Below are 26,618 nucleotides of genomic sequence, written 5' to 3' on the forward strand. Positions count from 1 at the left end.
AGCAGAAAAGGTTGTTGGAGAGGCACTGCAGGTAGACCCAGAGCAGCTATTCTCCTTCATGGGGCAGAAAGAAATGGAATGGGCAGCAGCAACAAAAGAAAGGAGGGGTGCTGACAGGAGTAAGAGGATAGAAGAGGGAACTGAAGACCACAATGAGGATGATGATCGTTAGGTTGATGGTGTTTTACATATTACAATGGAATGCAAGAAGCTTGATAGCAAATGGGCAGGAACTTAAAAGGGTGATAAAAGAGCACCCGAACAAACCAGAAATAATTTGTGTACAGGAGACCTGGCTCAGACCATGTCTAGATTTTGTGATCCCTGGGTATGAGAGCATAAGGCTGGATAGGAAAGAACAAACGGGAGGGGGGTGTGCAACATTCGTAAGGGAAAATATACAGTACAAAAGAGTGGAAATCAAGACTGCTCTAGAGTGTGTGGCGGTGAGGGTATGGGAAAAGGATAAGTGGATAAATATTGTGAACTTTTATAACCCTTGCTGTACACTGATCCTAAGTGAACTTGAGGAGGTTATGGAGCAGATAGGGGTACCGGTGATCTGGGTGGGGGACTTTAACTCACACAACCCCCTCTGGGGCAGTAGGATGAAAGACAGCAATGGGAGCACAGTGGAGGAGGTTATGGACAGATACGGATTGGTGTGTGCAAATGATGGGAGGCCAACTAGGTTTGATGTAAGAACAGGGGCTGAGTCCTGTATAGATCTAACGATAGTATCCAGTGAGTTGGCAAGGGTGGGGGAGTGGGGCTTCCTGGACACAGGACAGCATGACACAATAGGCAGTGACCACTACCCAATACTGGTGAGGTTTGGGAAAACACTGGTAGCTGAAGAACGAGCAAGACCGGGGTTCTTTGACTACAGCAAGGCAGAGTGGGAGGAATTTGCAGAAAAGTGTGACAATGATTTAGACAGTGTGAATGGGGAGGGAACCATAGATGAGTGGAATGATAGCCTGTGCGCAATGCTACTGCACAAGGCGCGGGAGTGCATACCAGTCAAGAGAAACCCTAAAGAAAGAGTAAGTGTCCCATGGTGGAACAAGGCATGCACAGCAGCAATTCGAGAAAGGAACTCAGCGTATAGAGAACTGAGAAGGAGCCCGACAGAGAACAATGCAATAGAGTATCAGTGATGTAAATAGGTTTTCAATGTAATGGGTCCCGGGATGCACAGGTGGTCATTCAAATGAGTCCCAAAAAATTCTTATGAGTCCCAAAAAAAATCACACCTGTGTGAAGTGAGTGGTGCAACTCCGTGAGGGGGTTCGCGGGGGGGGGGGGGGGGGGGGGGGGGTTCCAGGGGGCCGGGCCGGTTCCGGCGTGCCGTGCCGAAACGGTTGAGAAATGACAGAGTTACCGTGTGGCGGTCCCTCTACTGTACTGTCACTGTAATGTATTGGCACCCCCCAAAAGCATCATATATACAGTTAATACGTGCGTGTGTGTTTGTGTGTGCGTTAGGTTGCGCACAGATGGTGAAAAACAACCATGCTATTTTTGTGCTCATACCCAGACACACACATAGCTCCGTAAGGGAGTGGTTGCACCACTCAAAAATAATAATAAAACATTTTTTATAAAATATATATATATACAAATATCAAATAGGCCTATACAGTATATCTTTTTATGTAGGCTAGTAGTATTAGCAAGCACAACTCAGTAAGAAATACTAATAGTGGGCAACAGTGGATTTAACATAGCTTAATATACCAACCAAAAGTTGCACTTGCAATTATTGTACTTAGCCAAAATGCAAATAGGTTTGCCATTGTGGATGTAAAATAATTTATTTGGAAAAGTGGAACTTAGAAGTCACTTGAGTCCCTGTCTACTGGGAAGAATGGCAGCTGCAAAAAAGACAGATTCACAAGCTCGCGCGTTGAGAACCTGCAGATGCGCCTGTCTCTGCAGCGCCGTTTACAACGTGTTGAGAGCTTGTAGATCAACGTGAACGAACCCTGACACCAGCGCTGCAAAAACAAACGCGTTGAGAACCCGCAGATGCGCCCATCTCTGCAGCGCCGTTTGCAGCGCGTTGAGAGCTTGTAGATCTGTCTGTTTTTGCAGCGCTGGTGTCAGGATTCGTTCACGTTACAGGCGGACATGAAGTGAAGTTCAATCAGTGCGTTGAATCAGCAGCAGCAACAAGCTAATAGCCAACACCACCACCAGTCTGTTAGCATAGCTTGTTGCTAACGATTTGTCACTCAGTCTTTTTCTTTTCTCTCTTTTATTATTTCCCCCCCCCGACTTCACGGGTCGCGCATTGGGTTGTGATGAGACCCGATGTTGCAGCCTGTGTGTGACCCGACTTCCACGTAGAACAGTGTGTGACCGAGAGAGTGCCATAGTCTTCAGTGCAGCTGCAGCCATGATAAAGTTGCGTCCACAGGATGCAGAGGCTGATGGTTTATTGCGTCCCATAACTATAAAGTGCGTTTTGGGACGCAAAACGCACCCTATTTACATCACTGGAGTATAAAAAGTTCAGAGCTAGAGCTAGAAGAGTGATTAAGACGGCAAAAAAGGAGTGTTGGAGGAATTGCTGCAAAGGCCTAGGAGTCGAGACCTCAGTAGGGGAAATCTGGGCAGCGGTTCACCGAATGTCAGGGGTGAAAAAGAGAAGGAGGATGCCAGTGTTAGAAAAAGAGGGGGCGGTGGCTAAAAGCGATGTAGAAAAAGCAAGAATGTGTGAAAGTACGTTTAAGGCTGTGCATAGTGGGACGAATATTGGAGAGGAAGGTATAAGAAAAAGGAATGAAACTTTAAGCCAACATAAAGCTAAACTCCAAGTGAACAGTGACAACACTGATGTGGTCAATTTGCACTTCTCTATATCAGAACTGCGGAGAGCAATAAAGAACGGGGGGAAAACCGCACCAGGAAAAGACGGTCTAAGCTACGAGATTTTTAAGAGAGTAGGGGAGCTAGTGTTGGAAGAGATTCTGGCCCTAATAAATACGGTATGGGAAGAGGGAACCCTGCCTTCAGCCTGGAAGCAAGCAGTGGTAGTTCCAATTGTAAAGCCAGGGAAGGATGCTGCAAAGCCAGGATCATACAGGCCTATAGCACTGACAGCAGTACTGTGCAAAATAATGGAAAGAATGGTGACGGACAGGCTAGTATATAAACTAGAGAAGCAGGGGTGGTTTAGCCCAGTACAGAGTGGGTTCCGTAGAGGTAGGGGCACCATGGACTCTGTGATATCCCTGGAGTCGGATATAAAGAAGGCCATGATTAACAAGGAGGGACTGGTAGCAATGTTTTTGGACATTGAAAAAGCCTATGACATGTTGTGGAAAGAGGGACTAGCCATAAAACTCTATGATGCAGGAATTCGAGGGCGCCTACTAAATTGGATTCAGGACTTCCTAAAGAACAGGGTAATACAGGTCAGAGTGGGTGAGGCCCTATCAGATGGGACCAGCATTGACAATGGAACACCGCAGGGGAGTGTAATCAGTCCAGTGCTATTCGATATAATGATCAATGACATATTTCAGGACATAGGGCCAGGATTTGGTCTGTCCCTGTTCGCAGATGATGGAGCTGTCTGGAAAAAAGGCAGAGATATTAATTTTATAACAAAGAGTATTCAGGGAGCTATAAACAAAATAACGGACTGGGGAAATAGGTGGGGGTTTAAGATATCAGTGGAAAAAACAAAGTATGTTGTCTTCGGGAACAAGAGAAACAAGGGAGATGGCCTGTGTATGTATGGGCAGGAAATAGAGAGGGTCAAGGATTTCAAACTGCTAGGAGTTCACTTTGATGAAAGGCTAACCTGGAAAAAGCACATAGACAGCATTGTATACAAATGTGAAAAGGTGATAAATGTGATGAGGTGTATCTCGGGAAGCTTGTGGGGAGCAGACCAACTAACACAAATAATGATTTATAGAGCAATGGTCAGGTCAAAGATAGACTATGGATGTCTGTGCTACGGAACAGCAGCCAAGAGTCACCTGAAGAAGTTAGAGGTAGTACAGGCAAAGGCCTTGAGAGTGTGTTGTGGAGCCCGCCGCACAACCCCAATACCAGCTTTACAAATTGAGATGGGAGAGACTCCACTAGAAATGCGGAGGACAAAGCTGGCTATGCAGTACATCAGTAAACTCAGGGGACACCTAGGGGAGAACCCAGCTAAAGTAGTGCTGCAAGACGCATGGGAGTGGGGAGGGGCTAAAGGCAAGCAAGAGTGTTTCATCTTCAAAATGAATAAGGAGATGGAGAAGCTGGAGATGGGAGCGGTGGGGTTGGCCCCTATAGTGCACTGGCCAGTGGTACCGACGTGGTTATTACCGACACCAGTAATAGACCTAAGCCTACTCGAGGCAGTAAAAGAACAGGGCAGCACGTACTACAGTGACATGGTAGCAGAAAGGCTGGAAAGCACATGGGAACATCACCTTCAAATTTACACAGATGGGGCCAAAGATCCTAAGTCAGGGAAGGCAGGTTTTGCATATACAATCCCTAAGATGGAGGTGACTGTAAATAGGAGGCTGTCTGAGGGGGTGTCAGTATTCACAACAGAGCTGATGGCAATAATCTGGGCATTGAAGTGGGTGGAGGAGGTGAAGCCTAGACAGGTGGTCATATGCTCGGACTCTGCCTCTGTTCTTATGAACATGGGGGAAGGAAAGCTGGGAGCTCGGTCAGACCTGATGGTGGAGCTGCTGGTCCACCTCTACAAAATCGAGAAAGTAGGAGGGGAAGTAGGTTTCCTCTGGGTACCAGCCCATGTGGGGGTGGAAGGGAATGAAATGGCAGATAGGGCAGCAAAAAAGTCGCTAGGTAGGGAAATAGACATCATTGTAGCAATAGGAGCATACGAGTGCAGATCGATCATCAAAAGGGAAATAACAGCAGGCTGGCAGGAGCAGTGGGAAAGGGGAAAGAAAGGAAGACATTACTTCAAGATCCAGAACAGTGTAAAAAAAGGGGCGTGCTACCTTGGGGCAGAGAGAAGGCAGACCGTGACAATGACAAGACTCAGGTTGGGACACTGTGGACTGGCATGGGACCTGTCAAAAATGGGGAAGCACCCAGATGGACTGTGCAGCACATGCAAAAAAGACCAAACAGTGGAACACGTGCTTATGGAGTGCACCCGGTACGCTGAAGAAAGAGAGCTGCTGTATGCATCAGTGGCAAGTGACCACACAAACAATGTGACGCTCAAGGGTCTCCTCAACCCAACAGAAAACCAGGCAAGGACTGTAAAAGCGGTGCTTAATTTCATGGCAGCAACACGCCTGCTACCATAGAGGTAGAATGGACAGAAAGGAGGTATACTCCCGACCAGTGGGAGGCAGCAATGTGCCGGAAGGCATCTAGTCTGCCGGAAATCACAAGAAGAAGAAGAAGAAATTGTGGAGAAACTAAGACCACGGCAAAAGAAAGGGGAATGCAGTTACAACAAGGACTGGGAAAGAAAGTATTTATCCGTGAGTGAAGCCATGCAGTGCTCAAAAGGAGGCTGCCTTCACTGTGTTAATCGTATGGAACCAACAAGATTCCAACACAGAAAGGTAACATAACAGCAGCTGAAATAACTAGTGTTTATACCACACAGTGCAACAACATACCCAGTCATACAGATCAGAAGACTGTGGCAATAATAAGCTCTCATATGTCATGTTTCCAGACTCTGATATTGCAAAAGAAAATGGCATGATGTGGTTGTACCAAGGCACTGCAGCATCCATTGTTACAGATGTGCTGTTGCAACAACATAGAGACACGTGTGAAGACATGGCTTCTTGGCGACATTGCAACCGCCAATGGACAACGTAAACGTAATCGTCTATTTCACCCAGCAGTTTTAGGGCCACCAGAGTCACCCTAAGCAAAAACGTTGGATTGAGTTGGAATCCTGAGTTGTGTCCTTTTCATGTCCTTTGGGGAAGAACTAAAGTAGAACTTTACAGTGCCCTCGCAGGCACTGTTTTTCTGGCAAATCTAAGGGAGCAAATATAAGACTTCCGGTGGACGATCTCTTCAAAATAAGAGTACCCTCTAGAGTATTGAAAAAATATTAATTTGCACATTAAAACTACAAATGAAGCATTTAAATGATGCTATATGATGCTATAAGACACACATTATGTTTCTGTGTAAAAATAAGTAATTAAATAACGTAAAAAAGTTATCTAAATGGATAAATGCTATTCACTGGAGTGCATGGACTTTATAAAGTGGACACTGGACAAAAGACGGCTCCGCGAGGCAACTGTTGTGACACGCGTTCAGGGAGATGTCCTCTACCACACCCCACTCTCCGCTAAGCGGGAGAGGTGTAAAATTCCGAGCAGCAGACCTTCTACTGCTGTCAAATGTAAAAAAAAAAGTGCCGTTTCCAGACCCAGAGAACACACACTCGCATGACAGGCAGCCTTCATTCCGGTCCCTCCAGCACAGATCATGCTGTGGGTGATTCTTTGGCCCCACCAGTCCGGTTTGGTACTAATGTCGAATGGAATCACTGGAAAGTAAGCTTTCATCAGCTTGTCCGGTGGTTTTCCTGTAGCTGTGAGGGGGGAAATGACACAGAAAAGAAACAGGGACATTTAGTTAAGTACAATTTAGTTAAGGGTTTAATGTTCAAGTAGACTATCTATTTAGTTCACTACTACTACTACTACTACTACTACTACTACTATAGTAGTCTAGAACACTGGTTCCAAAACAGTGGGTCACGGACCAATATTGTTATGGGTATGACGACTTGATTAAACATCACACACACACACACACACACACACACACACACACACACACACACACACACACACACACACTCCCACACCAACATTCAAGTAATAACCATTTTCACAATACCTAGTCAGTGAGTTTTTTGATTGAAAATTTTATTACCAGTTTGCAGAATTACAGTACATTTCAAGCACAAACTCAATACAAAGGCTGTTAACTGTGAGTGGACGACCCAATTAAGCATTACACTTGTTTACAACAGGGTCCACCATGTTCAAATCATCAAAACATTTAGAGACGTACAAATAGACACTTCTATATAGACAAAGAACAGTACAGGAATTCATCATAATGGAGGTAAAAAGGGAAAAGAAACATATACAGTGAGGGGAGGGGAAAAAGTAATTCCTGTTCTGTTCTTTGTCTATTTCCTGTTCTGTTCTTTGTCTATATAGAAGTGTCTATTTGTATGTCTCTAAATGTTTTGATGAATTGAACATGGTGGACCCTGTTGTAAACAAGTGTAATGCTTAATTGGGTCGTCCACTCAGTTAACAGCCTTTGTATTGAGTTTGTGCTTGAAATGTACTGTAATTCTGCAAACTGAAGTAACAAACTTCATGGCCAGTTGGAAGGACACCAAAAACATTTTCACCTTCCATTAAGCTATGCAAATTTAGTTTCTGGTTATCTTTGAGGGCAATTGGAATTGAAGCAAATGCTTCTTCCAGAGAAAGTAATATTACAATATTAATATTACAATATTAAAAAGGAAAATAAATAAAGTAGTGAGTATTCTGAGTTTAAAGTTCAATGGGAATTAAATGTTCAGTTTGTGGCAAGACTGGCGACGCTCTCTAATCCAGACATGTCATGGCAGGGGGAAAAAATCAACGTGGTTTATAATCAATTTAATTATAATTTAATACAGCTGTGAAAGTAATTAGGGCAACTTTACCCATAGATCGCGTTATAAGGAGTCAGCTGAGCTGACACCAGGCTGACCAATCACCTGACCAGTCTACTGACACCAGGCTGTAGTGTGCACACGGTGCCACTAGGGGGCACCGCCGCTCCTCTTATTGAGTGGGATTCAGTATAACAGTAGCCTAGTTACATCTTAGAGTATAGTTACATAGGCTACTGTTATACTCTGTGGTATCATGGTTGAACACCAAACCACTGTTATACTACTAGGTCCATTATTTATTATGCATTTTGAGCCACGGTGGACCACCATTTGATGACATTTATCCTCTCTGACCCAAAACGTATTAGAATATTTTGTTATTGTTGTGGATAAGATTTTGTCCACAATATCCATGCTGTATTGATGTGATAGGCCTACCATTAGGAGTGATAACAGGTACACTTTGATCAAAATAACACATATGCTTGCCTTCGTAATAAAATTAAAAAAAAGTAAACCTACCAGATTTCAACCACTTCTTTGAGCGTCTTGTTGTTATTCGCCGGTGCAAACATTTTGGGAAGAGGGCATTGCCATGTTTGTGCTTATTGTGGATGTGGTTCAATAGAGATGTCCACTTTGCAACGGTGACCTCACCGGAAGGAGATCGATGGGTCGACCAGTGCAGGTGGTTGACTACACTTTGTTGCCATTTCTGTATCATCTCGCACTCCTTCTCCCTCCCTAGTTTCTCCACCTTCCGTGAGACAGCTGGGAATAGAGCGTAATGAAATAGATTAACATGTTTTTATAGTAGGCCTATGTGTAGTAGAGTAAGTAGTAAGTACAAGCAATAAGTTTGTTTTTATCATATTGATATACCTTTTGCAACATGCCACACATCATAGTAGTGTGTAATCCTAATCCCTGACTTCCTCTCTCTCTCTCTCTCTCTCTCTCTCTCTCTCTCAGGTATTTATTGACCTGTAAGTGTCTGTCCGTGATGAAGGTCTTTGTACTTTTTCCGTGATGAAGGTCTTGACACCAGAGTCCTCAAGACATTTCAGGCTGCGGACCAGGCCCTCCAACTAAATGTTGTTTGAATGGCGGACTTCATTACTCTGGGAACCACCTTATTGTTACTGTAATTACATACAACAAAATAAGCAATCGTGTATTTCACCAGCTGAATAAAATCTCACCTGCACCAGCTGAACATCGATGACATTGCCAGTTTCTATGTCCATGACACCATCCTTTGATTTCATGGTTTTCAGAAGGCTTGGATGTTCTTCCATGTTGAATATTTATTCAACAAACTAATGAAAAAAACACAGGTCCATGTAGTTTTACGTACATGCCTGTGGTATGTTGTTTTACCAATGGTCTTTAGCTTGAGAAACATTTTGAGAATGAGAACCCTGAGAAGTCCTGGAGATTTACATACGTACAGGAAATGTGTTAGCCTACCTTGTTCACCTGCGTAAAAGACAAGCCTGTGAATGAAATGGCAGCCGACAACTGGAGATTCCCTGCTGGAGTACTCCCAATAATTGGCTGGCTGTCCCACCGGCGACAGTCAGCTGAACGGACAGATAAGTTCCACCCACTGTTGTCTTCACCTTCACCGCCTTGAAAAAGACTCCGCGGACAATCTTCGTACACAAGATACTTTGTGATGTCCTTGGTCTTGTACTGTGGTTGTGCACTGTACAGGGAGAAGCAAAAAATATGCCAGTCAAGACAGTATGCAGTTTCATTATATTTTGCAAATACTTACTTCACAGGATCCCACAGGATCCCACACAGTGAGTGAGTCAGTGGCAAGTAAATTAGTGAGGTCAGACAGACAGATACTGACTGACTGAAAGGAAGACAGGCATAAGAGACAGGAAAGTGCGTAAAAGATTGCTTCGGTTAACTGTTGCGCCCCTACTTAAAACTATATAAACACTTAACACATTAATATGCACCTATTTTGGCGTCGTACTCGTTGATGTTCTCGTTATAGGCCATCTCCATCAGCACATGGCCCAGGTTGTAGTTGGGGAAGATCAGGAAAACAGGACTTCAGGTAGCTGTTGACTCTCTTCAGGTCCTACACCTACAGGATGGCATCCGTTCCAAGTAGACGTGAAAGAATGGAGATTTGGAAAAAGAAAGTGATTTATGAGTGGAAATCAAAGACAACCCCAACACACAGTCGCACACAAAACAAACTAATGAAAACAAAAAGAAACAAAGGCTATACATGTATGCCACCCAGTGTATCTAGTGATACAGAGTTACTTAAGCTAAACGTATACTCTGTCGCTCGCTGAAAATAGGCGATATGCAAGCTCACTACACATCACAGCATGATGCCTTTTTATTATTTTTAAACTTGTAAATTAGCCATTTTCGGTAATCGACGCCATTGCATATCGACGTGTAAATCAGTTGTTTACTCTTGAGAGCTTTACTGACCTTGTCATGTTCAAACAGTTGCAGGAGGAAGGCTGTGATACCGATGAAGAGGTTGATGACAATGAGAAACATGTAGGCTGTGCTCGGCACTTCAAACCAGAAGGACGCAGGGTACATGATAGGAGTGATAGACCACCTGGGTACATGAGATTACATTACATTACAGATTAGATTATTTCCGCTGGTCTGTCCATTTAACCATCTGCCTAATATCTGTTTATTTCCACAAATGTGAAGGATGTGATTTAGATAGCATGTTTCCGAGTATGGGGTAGTACAGTGCAGTGCAGTGCAGTACAGTACAGTACAGTACAGTACAGTACAGTACAGTACAGTACAGTACAGTACAGTACCACTCAACTCAGACGGGTCAGATTTGTTTTATAGAAGTGTACAGTATATTTGTACGTCTCTAAATGTTCTGATGAATTGAGAATGGTGGACCCTGTTGTAAACAAGTGTAATGCTTAATCATAGATCGTCCACAAAGTAACAGTTTTTGTATTGACTTGTGCTTTCAAAGAGCAGAGGCCTTTACTTCACTCATACATGATTCGTACACCGCATGAGCATGACAGAGCAGTGAAATAATTGTGGGACACCAGAGACCATGTGCTAAGGTTGCTAACACGATATTGCTGCTTTTTGCTAACGCAGTATAACAACTGCCATATTGCTGCTTTTTGCTAACGAAGCATAACAACAAGCTAATAACAATAATACAAATAATATAAAATGAAATTGACATTTTGGGAGTAGAAAAAATCCTTGATTGAAACGTTACTGCCATCTACCGTGTGTGTCTGAAACGGCACATACATTTTTGACACAAGTGACTTGATAATCAGTGTGCCAAACATACAAGAAAACAACAAATAAGCCAATTTAACGTAGAGGTTCACCACAATGTTGACGTGCCCTGTGCCCACGCTTCCTGTTTCCTTTCGGTCAATTAAAATAGGCCTATATACGACATCATAATAATAGTAATAATAGTCCACACTCCTTTGTGGTATTTGTCACAGTAAATTTGCATATAGTGAAATGAGATATCTGCATTTAAGCCATCCTGAGTAACAGGAGCAGGCATTCATTGCCCCTGGGAGTATTTAGGGTTGATTGTCTTGCTCAGGGACACTTTGACACATATATAGCTGGCCTGGGATCGAACCTGGCTGGCAGGCTGGGACAACCACGCCTCTAGCTCCCCAGAATGCATTCTCTCTCTCTATGCTGTGTGTGTGTGTGTGTGTGTGTGTGTGTGTGTGTGTGTGTGTGTGTGTGTGTGTGTGTGTGTGTGTGTGTGTGTGTGTGTGTGTGTGTGCGTGTGTGTGTGTGCGCATTGTGGCTAGCAGGAGACTCCTGCATTTCTAACCTGTCTCCTTCTTGGCTCCTGTATTGAAATGTATCCTGAATTTCTCTACAATACAATTATTTTACTCTTATTATCTGTGGTAAAAGGATTGTGTAGGCCTACATGTGTGTTGTAACAGCTCTGTGTACTCAACATTTTAATTGTAGGCCTACATACATTATTTTGTTTTGATTGTAAATGTTCCACTTTTGTTTTTTTTAGCAATGTAACATATGTTTTCTTATGCCAATAAAGCTATTTTTAGCTACAATGTTACACAGCTCTGTTAATAACACATTTATAGCAATTTATACTTGTGTAACATTGTCCATACATTGTTTTGTTTGTTTGTTATTTGATGTTATTTGCTTGGCAGTGCAAACGTCCTATATGTTTCCAATGACAATAAAGACCATTTTAATTGAACAGGGGTGGGGGCTTCTGACAATCTCACAATTACAACAATATTCTGTCTGAAGAAGAACTGTATGCAGCCCATTGTGCCTATTAAAGGTATCATAGTCTCTCAAGACAGACTGTTGACTCCCGAATATTTGCCGATAGCATTCTCAGATTGGGTATGATGTATCATAAAGCATGGACCATGCATGCCTGCATCATCAAAGGATTAATTGTTCAATGCATAGTAATTACATGATTTACACACAGACGTCATGTTCACAGGCATGTTCTGGCAATTAAACCAATTTTATGAATGAAATATCATAGCCATGTCATACCGCTCTCTGTTGTTTATCTATTTGCAGTGTTTTTTTTATGATTTATTCATAAGAGTTGAGAGAAGAGTGTCCAACCAGGGTGAAACAACGCCCCGGAGACGCTCCCTCCAATGCTCCCATTGGCTATGGCACGTGTCAGTCAAAGATACACCACCATGGTAGGTTGCGCGTCGTGATGTTGGAAGTCGCGACTAGTTCATAGGGCAACAATTACCAAGCGTCCAGCCGCCGAAAGACATCAATGGTGGAGCACGACGTACGCAGCAGGTCCATTCAGGGGAAGAAAGGTCTGACAGAGACCATCATTAGGGCTTACATGGAGAGCTGAAATTGAATATGAGGTTCACGTCCTTAATGATGTACATATCTCCGGTTTTGCTATTTATTTTCTACGTGTATGTTGGATTTTCTGAAGCTGCACCTCGCATCAGCTCCCACGACGATGCGTCGCCTAGTGTCCTCCACCTCCTCCCCGGGAAGAAGCCTCCTCGTTCGGCCTCCGACTCCGAGACCTCATTGGAGCTGTCCAGCAACACCGGTATGCCTAAGAAACGTTCACCTGATAACGATGGCGTGGCTCATGTCGGCCCTTTAACGGCACGTCTCGAACCGTCGCCCACCATTGTTTCAGGACCACCAGACGCCGCAACAACCACCTTGCAGCCGGCACCCTCCGCGGATGTTACAGATGTTATTCCCACCACAATGGAACAAAAAATAACAGCGGCGTCGGACGGCTCCAGACGATCCGGTGCGAGGAAACGGTCCACCGATGCACAAACGTCAGTGTTTCCTCCGGAGAAAATGCTGCAGACCATGGTGGTCTCCATGGTTTCCCAGCGCACAGCAAATGATGCCTGGTCTGCAGATCATATTGATGCTACGTCTATTACCTCAACCGAGAGCAGCCGAGGTTAGTGTGTTTTAATCTGGGAAACAAAATAAACGCATATGCATTTGCAATTTTAGAATATGACATCTTCAGTGTTAATCTATAACTCGGAGAGTGTATAAAGGGTGCATTTGGTTATATTTGTACACTCAATTATGAATGGATAAATGAACACTGCGGATTTTACAGTGTATACATGTTTTATTTATATTAATGCTGCATGAATATTATGTATGCAATGTTGGAACCCCTTTCCATTCACAATCACAAAACTGCTATATATTTACTGTCTGGCACAGTGGCACCACCAGTGTGGGCTGGGGTTTTGACGCAGAGAGCGACCGAATAAACCAGAATGCAACAATGAACATACATACTCCTAATTCTTTTTGCATTGCTTACAAACACAACATCATACAGACAGCATCACCTGCTGTACCATGCCACCAAATTTCATAACACAAGCCTATTCTATATAGCGTGTAAAAGGATATTTATTTCATACAGAATAAAGGTCTTTTTATAAGGAGCCTGAGGTGAGTGTTCTAGATATTTCAGTGGGGTGAAAGGTTTATCCTGTTGTCATTTATCCAACCAACCCCCCCCCCCCCCCCTTTCCACAGATGTGTGTGATCCTTTTGTCTCAGAACTAGACACATTTATTTTTATATTTACAAATCTCTGCAGCACCTGTTTAGATAGCTACTGTTGTCCCCACTCCCCCACAGCATTTGTGTGACACACCACAGACACAGAACAAGGAGGCGTACCCCCACGATCGTCCAAAATGGCCAGGCAGGCACTAAAAGGCTGCCTGGCAAGCAGGCAAAGCTATGAATGAGCCCCATGACAGCAACAGAGGAGAGCCCCTCCTCCTCTCCACACACACCTCACAGATATTAGCTCCCCATGTGCATGTGTTGTTCTCCTCTCCAGTCACAGCGGCAGCAGACATTTCATACACTGGATATCGTCTACTATAGACTGTAGGCATAGTGGATGCACCTGACTAAAATGGCCTGCATGCCACGTTTGTCACAGGCCTGTGAAATTATACATGAAAAGCCGTAAAAGAGTGACTTGTTGCAAATGGTCCCCGGAGGCTTCTTATACAGTGGGTTAGGCTCCATTGTTCCTCCGTTGAAGCCAAGGGCTACTGTAGTGATAATATAACGTCAACAAAGACCTCACCTGGGTTGACGCCTAAAGCGGCTAGTAGGCGGCATAGCCCAAAATAATGACACGCATTCCCTGTCAGGGCTGGGGCCTTTGTCTGACGTGCAGACAGATATGATGACGCGTACGTGCTTTGACCTTTACTTGTACAGATACATTATGAGATACTGTATGACCTACTGGCTTCTGGCATAATGTCACATTGAAATGAAAGTACAGTAATCGTTTCCATATACACACACAGTAAAATCCTGAGTGTAACTTTAGAACCTTACCTACCGTCACCCACCCCTATTGTTTTCGTTATTGAGGCATAAACATTGAGGCCGTGAGGAATTGAGCAAAGGGAACATTTCGCAATGGTGACTTGTTTAAAATAATAGTGTGACAGAGTGACACTACATATGCGTCTGGTGAATATCAACGATTCTATCACACAGCTTTACCTGCAATGCTCTTCCCCTTCCCGTCTCTTCTCACCTTCTCCTTCTATTGGCATCTGTTTTGTGGCTTTCACAAATTATTGTATCATTTCTCCTTACCTGCTTAAAGCTGCCTTAACTTGGTATAGGCAAAGACATTTCACATGAGTGAAATACTTTCTAACTCTGTGTAAGCAACTAGTCGACTAGTTTACTAGTCGACTAGTAAATCCACTAGTCGACCTTGTTGGTACTAGTTGACTAGTTGATAAGAAAAAGAAAAAGAAAAACAAGTATTTTTTATTTTTTCCCCGATTTTGTAGGCCTCAAGATCAGGTAGATTATAGTTATAGTCACCATGTACACAGTTTTTCAATGTACAAATATTTATAAAAAATAAATATCTTTTTTTTATTATTTTTTTATTTTTTACATAATAGGTAGTTAAACAACTAGGCAACTAGTCAACTAGTAAAAATGACTAGAAGTGTGTGTGTGTGTGTGTGTGTGTGTGTGTGTGTGTGTGTGTGTGTGTGTGTGTGTGTGTGTGTGTGTGTGTGTGTGTGTGTGTGTGTGTGTGTGTGTGTGTGTGTGTGTGTGTGTGTGTGTGTGTGTGTGTGTGTGTGTGTGTGTGTGTGTGTGTGTGCGCGCGCGAGAATGAGAAACCACTGGAGGGGTTTCCACATTCTTGGGCTTAATTCAGGCAGACAGTCCTTCAGTGGACATGGCTTGAAGTGAACACGTAGGGGCCTGTTAGCGCTCTCCAGGCTTGCATAACCGTGGCCTTTCAACTGTTACATAAAAGTCACCGCAACACAGTGGCCATCAACAAAATAGTCTAATCGGAAAAGGATGCCTGGGCAAGAACACATTCACATTTGCGCCCTCTCTCACCTTTTCTCGTATGGCAGCAGAGGTATTGTGTAATAATAACATTGCAAGTACTAAATGCGAAATACACTGATTTAAAAATGTCGAGTCACACCGTCTGTCCTATTTTTAAGCCGGACAGGCGGACACATCTGCCTCTGCCTGGCATTTTCGGTCATCTGCCTCCCTTTGCTTTAAATTGGACTGGTTAAACAGAATGGGGGTTGAGTTGAAAACACCCCGGTTGCAGCTCACCACACCTAACCTGAGCTCAACTGAATAATAGATGGTTACTCAGCAGTACAGGGTCATCCAGATGTCTGCTGGTTTCGTGGACTGTGGCTGTTTGAACTACACTCTTAGTTTGTAAGCTTTTTTTAGTGGGTGTCATGTGAGAGGCTTTATTCCAAAACACCATATTACTACAATAATATTATATCCATAATATGATATAATAATACTTTTAGAAAGACAAATATTTTAAGGTCTTACGCTTTTAATAAATCTATAATGTTGTACGCTGTTCATGAATGTGTTATAAAAACAGGCCTTAATGTGTCTTCCATTTTTAAATGGTCTCCTTTTGAAATGAATCTCTTCATGTTTAGTTGTGTGGGGTTTAGTGACAGAGTACATTTCAGTGTTTCGTTACCTGCCAGCGGCAGCATGACTATACTATAGAGCAGACCTCCATACCATGTGGCCATGACTAATATTCAGCAGCATTTATAGGTTGGGGTTAATTTTACACCAAGCTTTCTCTTTCCCTTATCCACATTCACTTTCCATTTGACACATCGCTTTCTTTTCTGACTCTCTTTCTTCTCTCTCTCCGTCGACTCTGTACAGAGGTGCTGTGTAACTGCAGTAGTGGCAGTGAAGGCATTCAGGATCCAGAAGACTGTGAGCCGAGCACCGGACAGTGTTCGTGCTTGTCAGGATACACCGGGCTGCAGTGTGAGGATTGTGAGGTGGGACACTTCACCAACGGCACCACTGGATGCCTGCCGTGTGGCTGTGACTCTTTCGGTGCTGAAAACAACCTCTGTGACAGGTGAGACTTCTTTTTGATTCTCGCTCTCTTTAGCCTTTACAGTATAACCATACAGTTGGGTGCCACCGATATTGTCCCTTATCATTTGACCCATTTAGGCCTGACCTCAACATTTTAAAAAATCCTTCTAAATCCTCCAGTTTTCTGAAATAAATATTTTCACGATTTTTCAAAAATAGCAGACCTACAAGCTCGTAGCGCGCCACTTGGTGGCGCGCTATGAGCTTGTAGATCTGCTATTTTTCAATAGCTAAATTATAACAATGTTTAAAACACCAAAAGGGGTTCCCGCCCAAAATGGGTTAACGGACGGTTAAAAGGACAATATCGATGGCCTCCAACTGTATAACATCCCCTGTTGAAGTGCTATTGGCCCACTCTTGGCTTTGTTTATAAAGCATTTTTGCCTCCTATATCCAGCTTTTGGTGTCTGTCCGCAAACTTTGTCCCACACAAACATTACATTTCCATTGACAATGAATGGAGAATTTTACGTCATAGTAACTGAGCAAACCTTTCATTGAAAATGAATGACTAGATAACGCTTGCAAATGTTTTAATGCAGCAAGCAAGCAGCGTGTATGAAAAGCTTTGAATTGTCCATCTCGAGGTGCCCTATCATAAAATAACAGGATGAAATATAAACCTTTCAAGATTTTAAATGATGTCCTGAGGACACCATCAATCGGTTATAAGTCTGTCTGTCTACAGTACTGACCACAAGGTCTGCATGCCGCACTCCCATCCGTGGCGTGAACACAAGGCCAAGCCCCTCAATAGTCTCAAAACATCCTGTGGGAAACAAAATGTGGAAGACGCATTTGGCCATCAGCATTAGATGACCAAATAAATTCCAGATTAGGATTGTGTATTTCAGGCATATCTTAACATTTACAGTAGCCTACATAGCAACGGCTTTACAAAAGAAAAAAAAAATCAGGCTTATTATGAAATATTTTGTTTTGGGTTATCGTGTTTATCTCTGCAAGACAAATGATACATCTGTTAAACGCTAAATTGCTAAACGAATACAAATGCAGAAAACACAGGTCTGTTATTTCCATTCATAGCTGCAGGAGAGAGAGAGAGACTGCATGTATAATTGTTTAGGGAGTTTGATTTGTCACAATGTTCTAGTCTTGAGGAATCATTATCCTCACTGTTCTGCTTCACTTGCTTGGCAATGAGACCATGATCCTACCTTGACTCCCCCATGGAGACTGCAGGGTCTGCTCAAATGTAGAGCCAAAACACACACGCACGCACGCACGCACACACACGCACGCATGCACGCACACACACACGCACACGCACGCACACGCACGCACGCACAATGCTATACTGTAGATGTGTTTACCGCTAGATAGAGAAGATGTGTGACTGGAGAGAAGCTGCATGTGTGGTTGGGAACAAAAATACATATCTTCTGCCTATAACTGTCAAAAGGAATGTTGCTGGTTTCTAAAAGCTTGACTGAACTTGTGTGTGTGAATGTCGGGGATTTGTGACGTGTCTCAACTATGTCCTCAGTCCTGACAAGCCAAGTGACAATAACAGCTTACAATACATAAACCATCATACATTATATATATATAAATCATTAGTGTAAAAACACGTTGCCAAATTGTCTTTGGTTCACATTCTTCTTGCCGGAAAGATTGACAATGTGCACACAGGGTTCGAGAAAGGATCTGGAAGGTGCAGACAGACAGCTCGGGTTATTTCAGGGACAGGGCGTAGAGAGCGTTTACACACTAACACACATAATACGATCCTTCTTAGACTGTCTGAGCCAAGACCACTTCGTTCTAAACCAACAAGCCTAGCTCACTCTCGGTCGGTAATCACTTCACACTCAGCAGATTAGCTAGCTGTGTGAGACCTCAGCCAACCCCCAGCCTTGCGCTATTAGGAATAGCGCTTATTGAGTATCCAGCCCCCATCGTCAAACACACGTTATTCTAATTAATATTCGGTATGACATGGCTACGGTAATTCAGCTAGGAAATGTTGCGTATCTCAGAATCCACACAGAAACGGCGTGGAGCCTCTAATGTGGAGTGATCTGACTTCATCAGTCATGTTATTTATCAAGTTCCTATTTTGACATTACAGTATGACTCCAAATTTGGGCAAGGTTTCAGTGTCATCACAGTCACTTTGACTTCCTTTAAAGTATGAAAGTTAGATATTTAAAAAAGAATACAACTTGGTTGGGGGAGAGGGGGGGGGGGGAGGGGGTGTAGAGGTACCTGTCTTGGTCTACTGGCCGGATACCGGAGAACTCGCCAGTTTACCAACTCGCCACAGCGAAGATTCTTCATCAATGTCTTCATCGTTATGCTAACATGCTGTCTTCATCAGTGTAGTGTGTCAACCCCACAGATGTTGGAGTTCATTTCCAAAGTGATCAAATTATTTTGTGCAATTAAATGGTCAGCTAGATAATGATACAAAGTTGAGTATGTGAATACCAATGATAGCTATACCTACCAATTCAGGATATCTTTTACCAATTCATTACATTGTTTCTGTACTTTGGTGTTTAAACTTTGGCATTCCTACTTCATCTAGTGTTAACTCTAAACAACTCTCTATCTCTCAATTCAATGCAATTTAAATGAAGGTGAAATAAAACTAAAATGCACTAAACCGCGGCGAGTCGGAAGACTGGTGAGTTCTCCGGATACCTACTGGCCTACTGGCGGTGTGCACAAGTTTGATGCTGATTGGTCCTGTGGTTTGGCTTCTGACCGCCTGACAGACAGACAGACAGACAGACAGACAGACAGACAGACAGACAGACAGGCAGACAGACAGACAGACAGACAGACAGACAGACACACCCTGCTACCCGGCTAGCCTCTTGCATGCTTGCAGATCACAGTCATGTAGGCTTATAGACTGTGAGCTAACAGCCTGTAATTAAGCTCTTACAGCATAGACTACTGTAACAATAGTCTTCCATGACACTGTATATTTCATTTTAAAAATAGAAATAAATGTCTGTGTCCTAAAGTTGTGGATTAATTGCAGTAATGTCACATTGATTGAACGGAAACATTTAGCCCGTCTACCAATATTTTAATCAAAGTACTGGAAAATACTATTTGTTTGGAGAAGGTCAAGGTGGGATGCTTAAAGGACAACTTTTTTCTTTTTTTTCAACCAATGGTTCATGTTTTAGGTTGTTATTAGAGAAAGTAAAAGATGAGTGTTATTTTTTTCATTTGCTGCTTTCCTTTGTTTTAACGATTTTAGCTATTTTTGACAGGGGGCAGGGGCATTCAAACAAGTGGCTAAATATGTATTGTTTTTACAAAATGTTACAGCAATTTCCTTATTATTATTTACTAGTCCTACTAGACCCTAGGAAATTACATCTGGCCCTCCCTTTAGGTTGCGTTTTCTGCAGATTTCCATTGGAAACTCACTTTGCTTTCAAATACCGTAGTTAGTACGTACACCATCCTCATGATTAAGAAGGCTAGTTATTACCCCCTCTCATTGAATTAGCTACACCTTTGTTTAAGACCACGAGCCATACCACCTCTCACTGTGCCGGTTCACCAAAATAGATCCCTGTGTGGTCAAAACGAACAGGACAATAGCAATAATGTTAGTCAAAACAAGAAATGCTGGCCTGGGCCATGGCTCAGTGGTCCAGGCACCTTGGCTGGTAATCCAGTCTGCCAGTGTGCCGCGGGTTCGACTCCCGATCCCGACGGCCTTTACTGCATGTCTTCCCCCCCATCTCTCTCCCCATTTCCTGTCAGCCTACTGTCTGTCCCTCCATAAAAAAATATAAAATAAAAAAGGCGAAAGTCACACAAAAAAAAACATTAAAAAAAACAAAAACAAGAAATGCTGATGTCAGGGTCCTGGGCTAATGGTTAACTGGGCTTTATAACTGTCTGTCTGATAATGACTCAACCTATGCTTACCACTGCGATAGCAGTGTGTGTGTGTGAGATAGATAAGAGAGAGAGAGAGAGAGAGAGAGAGTGGATGTGTGCGCGCGTGCTTGCTGGAAACTCCAGTTGTTGTGTTATGCAATACAGCGGTCAAGTGTTTGCCTGGAAAAGGAATAAACCAAACAATGTTATATGATTGGGAAAGCTAGCGGTTGCTAAGATTGTAGCATTGTGAGTGCTTTTGTATCACAGCAAAATAACGTGATGTGTGCCACTACTATAACCCATTCTGGGCGGGAACCCCTTTTGGTGTTAGCATTATGTTATGCTTTAGCTATTGAAAAATAGCAGATCTACAAGCTCATAGCGCGCCACCGAGTGGCGCGCTACGAGCTTGTAGGTCTGCTATTTTTGAAAAATCGAAGAACCACTGACACAGAAACATAGCTTTTTCAGAAAACTGTCAGGATGTAGAAGACATTTTTAGAATCTGATCTCAGGTCAAAATGGAGTACTTTGTCATATGACCACATGATCGCTTGCCGAACATAAACCAGTATTCATTTAGAAATTAGTTATTTTCAGAGAGTGACATGCACGGTCATATGACCAATTCCAAATTAGGCTTTAGTAGTGGCACACTGCTATCCCATTTAATCTGGCAAAATTCAAAGATTATGATATGAATCACTCTGCTAGACTTTGCATTACTATTCAACGTTTTTACATCTGTAATCATAGTTGCTGAACACTTTAAAATAACTATTATTCATAAATAGTTAAAAAGTCATTCACAAACTTAGTAGTTAATTAATTATGACTTGTTAATGAATTATGGCTTTTCAATTATAATCTTTTGTAGTATTATTATTAGTTGGTTAATGATTTTAAATTATGCCTTATAAATAGTTGGTTCATGAACAAGTTGTGTTATCACTAATGCCTTATTACGTTTGTAATAGTTTAATAGTTGATGAACAACTTTCAGTAATTGTAAGTAATTGTGATGTGCATGTTGTAGTTCTGCATAGGTACAGTGAGGGAGGATTCTGGGAGGTTGTAGTTCTGTGTGTGTGTGTGTGTGTGTGTGTGTGTGTGTGTGTGTGTGTGTGTGTGTGTGTGTGTGTGTGTGTGTGTGTGTGTGTGTGTGTGTGTGTGTGTGTGTGTGTGTGTGTGTGTGTGTGTGTGTGTGTGTGTGTGTGTGTGTGTGTGTGTGTGTGTGTCCGTCCTCAGGGACGCATCCGCCTGGGTGACGGACGGCAGACTGCTGGGCGAGCGATGGTGCTTTGGCATGGGGTGGGGGGTCAGATCAACATATGGAATGAATTCTGTACTGGCCATATATTGGAGCGTGTCTTGAGTGTACAGGGTTTTATGAGGTCAGATCAACATATGGAATGTCAGAACCGGTCAGCTCCATATATATGGAGATCTAAGGGTGGCAGGTGGGCAGTGTCTTTCTTGAGTGTACAGGGTTTGATGAGGTCAGATCAACATATGGAATGAATTCTGTATTGGCCATATATGGAGCGTGTCACGAGGCGTGACGGACTGACTGACAGGGCGTAACGGACTGACTGACTGCAGACAGGTTTTCATAGTAAACTGCGACCTACAGTACCGTTACAATAAGGGATAGTTATAATTGTTGCCTACTGTAACACTGACATATGATGCGTCATATGGCAAGGTTTGGTTTTCAAATATACCGGTAATGATGTGAGTTGAAATGGCAGGATATACCCGAGGTGGGGTTGGCGAAAGGGCCTTTCTGTGTGGAGTTTGCATGTTCTCCCCGTGTCCCCTAGGGTAGGTACCCTCACAAAAACATGCAGTAATCCTGGTCTCTAAAACTACCTCCCCCTGGCCAGTCAGGGCGCCTGATGGAGGGGAAAGGAACTGGTCGGAATAACATGTTCCTTCCGCGCGCTACGTCCGGCCAGGGAATTTCCCCCCTGTCAGGTGAAAAGAAGCAGCTTGGACTCCTCATGCATAGAAGGAGGCATGAGGTCAGTCCGCTGCCCCCCCAGGTTGGCAGAGGAAGTGTAGTGCCCAGGATTACATTAGATAATTGGCACTGGGTGAAAAGAACTGGGTTGCAAAATCGTGGGATCAAAATTATAAGTAAAAAAAAAAGAAGAAATGGCAGGATATGAAGGTATGGCTTGTTGTGAATTCCTGCAAAATGTGTTGTGGGGTCAACAACCACTTACTTCCACCATAAGAGTTCTATCAATACTTTATCTGGGTCAATCCTTTTGGGAATGGTTTGTGAAGTTGCACATTTATTTCTCACTGTCCCGTATTGAACAGTGCCACAGTTTGTAATGAAATATTGATTCTGGGTGCAGATGTTTTCCGTCAGTCAGTCCATCCTGTCTGTCTGTCTGGCCCGGCCCAGTGGCACACAGCTGCAGGCGGGAAGCCACAGTGGCTGTTTGGTACGTGAGCGCTATGGTTCCATTTTGTTTGATGATGACGATAATAATATTAATCACATGTTCATAAAACTAGATAAAAGCAACAAGATCAAAATATACACAACACACAACGTGTGTGTGTGTGTGTGTGCGTGTGCGTGTGCGTGTGCGCGTGTGGCATATTGGTAATAGTATTCAACAGTATACAGGCTCACGTGATCATGTGATTCTTCTACATAGTATGTTAACCCATTTTGACCTGAGATCAGATTCTAAAAATGTCTTCTACATCCTGACAGTTTTCTGTCGTTCTTCGATTTTTCAAAAATAGCAGACCTACAAGCTCGTATGAGCTTGTAGATCTGTCATTTTCCAATAGCTAAAGCATAACATAATGCTAACACCAAAAGGGGTTCTCGCCCAAAATGGGTTAACGTATTACCCGCTCGGCCGGTTTTCAGTAACTGTTTTCAGCCGCTACATAGTATCACATGCTTCAAAGCACCGGCTGTATCCCTTTTCATGCCGACGTGTGATTGAAGGTGCATCACTGGCTAATCGATATCGAAAGCACGGGAGCTGACTCTCAGCATCCTGTCCGTCTTTGTCAAGGGCCTGCGTCACCAGAAACCAGCTTATAGCAGAGAACTCTAAAGTGAGGCACCCTGGCTCCGATACCTTCTCGGGAGACATGCGGTACATGCAGTCAACCTTTTCGACTGCACTGTCTAATTTATTAATGTTTTTACCTATCTGCGATTGGTGGTTTTGAGTTTGACTTGCGGTGAACGCCAAGGAATTATTCTGCCGTCTCTTTTGAGAGTGAACAGTCTTGCATCCCTCCCTGTCCGAGTTCTTCGCTCTGCCGCGGCAGGAAGCCATTGGCTGACTGACTGGCCGCACATTGACTTTCATAAACATTTGGATGTGTTTATGTCTTTGGCCCAGCATCAAGGACTTTGTTGGCCTAATGGCCAGAGCTCAGAGCTTACAGGTTCCCAGTCATCGTTGGGATAGGTTATATAACTGGGCCAGCTTGTGATCCTGAGCCAAGGAACAGAAGAATGGATCACTTGACCACTTCAATCCTAGCAACCCCCTATTCTGAGGGTAACAATCGCCGATGCGTTGTGTGGTTGTAGTTGTAGATGCAGCTATTTATGCCGAAGAGATCTGGTGTAGAGAGGGGACCAAATACTGACCCAACCATGGTCAAGTTGACTGGTCAAGTTTACCAAGTATAGAGGGTTGAAATTGTTACTGGTTAAAAGGTCGGCAACCTTTATGATATGAAGTACCATGTTTTCATTTTCTTGATAGTCTGTGTGCCACATCAACATTACGTTTTAATTATGAAACCACGTCAATATGTAATATTTACAACGGATTTGGATAGTCCATAGGCTTAGGCTATACTGCCCTACAAGTGCAGTAATGTTGTTGTTGGACAAACCACATTATTTGTGTATCCCAAAGGTCAAAGTTTTGGGAGATAAACAATTACCCCAAGAACATAATTTACAATTAGTGTAATATCACTTATTTGCCGATATCTCATTTGGCTGACCATTTGAAACACTCTCTCTCCCCCCCCCCCCAGACAATCCCAATTCCCCCGTCAGAGAGTTATCAGTTTGAATGAATGTAGAATTATGCGCAGGATGTAATCTGCATACAGATGTGTGTGGACTTAATTTAACCGACAACATTTTATTTTTAAAAGACAAAACGTATGCCAGTGTGCCAGTGATCTCCCTCCCCTGTGCCAATGTTGGCACCCGTGCCTATAAGGCTGCCCTACCCGTGGGTTAATCCATTGAGACCTGGAACGCATCCATGTCACGTTAGCGTTAGCGTTTTAAACATTATGTTATAATTTAGCTATTGAAAAATAGCAGATCTACAAGCTCATAGCGCGCCACCGAGTGGCGCGCTATGAACTTGTAGGTCTGCTATTTTTGAAAAATCGTTAGAATGTGCCTCAAATCTTTCCGAAAATTGTAATGATTTTGAAAACTTTTTTTTTTTTAATTTCGACGTCAGGCCTGAATGGGTTAAAACGCTCCCTCCCTCCACACAGCAATGCAACTACACCCGTTTTAGCATCGGGCTATTCTCGTTTTTCCTGATGGTATATTCGTCGCCCACTCACTCCCCTCTAAATTAAAAGCACTTAAGGGTAGCAGGCGCTCCACCGGTTTCCCCCTGTGGACGGAGAGGGATGCGCTCGTGCACCGCCGGATGGATGTGGATAGGCAGGCATCACCGGGCCGCGTCTGGCTGAGGAACGAGGTTAAGCCTTGTTTCCCTGTACTACTGACCTACTTAATAACCGGATGATCTAACAACCAAGCGGCGAGGGCAGCATGGCTCTCTCTCTAGTGAAAAGCTACACCAAAAAAAACAAAACAACAATTGCTAGAAAAGCAACCCACCCACACCCACCCCTCTGACCAAGGAGGGGGACAATGAAACACAACAACAGTTAGTGGTGGTGGTGGTGGTGGACTGAAACCTTGGATTACTGTTTACTGTGGGGGAGGGGAGCAGGTTTTCACTTCTATAGCCGGTGTCTTGTCTCCACTCAATTCAATTCAACTCAACTCACTCACTCCACTCACTGCCTTGTCAGCCCTGGAGCCAATATAGGTTAGCGCTGCAGTCCTATATGTACAGTAAGAAGATGCTTTTAAATAAATAAAGAAGAAGCCAAGAAAGGCAGACTGTGTACATTGTACGGTGTTTTACCTCTGGGATGTTACATGAAGGCGTGCTAGCACTACAAACACCCGCCCAGATGGCAGGTTGAGCGGTGTTGCCACAGGTCACTCCTTGGGGGACTGCCAGACAGCTAGTGAGGGGGAGAAAGAAAAACAGAAGAGAACATAATTTGGGCCATGGACCGGTTCTCTCTTGTGAAATAATATTAAGGTTTCCTCAGAACATTTGGAAAATATTGATGATTTCCAGCTCTTTCAAATAATACATTATTATTGATGTATTTATTAATAATAATTATTTATTATTATTATTATTAATATTATAGGATATAAGGATATTAACCCATTCAGAAACATAGGTTTTTCAGAAAACTGTCAGGATTTAGAAGACATTTGTAGAATCGTCCTCGTCAAAATAAGGTCTACTTAAAGCATTTCACGTGAGACAGATTCATTAACCCTTGCCTCTTGAGGTGACCGATTGTAGCGCTACATGATTATGGGTAGAATTATAATATTGATTTGCTTAATCATACTGTAATCACAATTATTGGTGATGAGTTTTGGTGGGGAAGGAAATAAGAAATGATAATCAACTAGTGCAGTGAGTATACACGAGTGAAATACTACTCGCATTATTTCACTTCATGTCTATTGTGTTTTGTTTTATTTATTTATTTATTTATTTATTCATTCCATTTATTCCATTGCACGCCTTTGGTGTGTCAACATACAATATCGTTGACGCACTATAGCAGATTTGTGGCATTTAAAGATACAGATACAGTAAATGTCTTCGATGCTCATTGTGCTTATCAGTGTTATGTCTTTGGTCCAACGGTATTCAGCCCATTTTGGGGCGGGAACCCCTTTTGGTGTTAGCATCATGTTATGCTTTAGCTATTGAAAAAATAGCAGATCTACAAGCTCATA

General features: G+C 43.1%; 1 protein-coding gene across 2 annotated transcripts in view; it reads left to right on the forward strand.

Annotated features, from left to right (window-relative positions):
- Positions 1-12,453: 12,453 nt before the first annotated feature.
- The window catches only part of LOC306934690 (multiple epidermal growth factor-like domains protein 9), a 44,301-nt gene continuing 30,136 nt past the window's right edge, over positions 12,454-26,618 (forward strand). For both annotated transcript variants that reach the window (XR_013791330.1, XM_079517375.1), the window contains exons 1-2: positions 12,454-13,130; positions 16,427-16,631. Coding sequence is in view for 1 of the 2 variants with exons in the window: in XM_079517375.1 (XP_079373501.1) it covers positions 12,554-13,130; positions 16,427-16,631 (782 nt within the window). In the remaining variant the exon portion in view is untranslated. The remainder of the gene's footprint in view (positions 13,131-16,426; positions 16,632-26,618) is intronic.

The sequence above is a fragment of the Electrona antarctica genome (genome assembly GCF_951216825.1).
Source record: "Electrona antarctica genome assembly, chromosome: 12".
NCBI classification, from domain to species: Eukaryota; Metazoa; Chordata; class Actinopteri; order Myctophiformes; family Myctophidae; genus Electrona; species Electrona antarctica.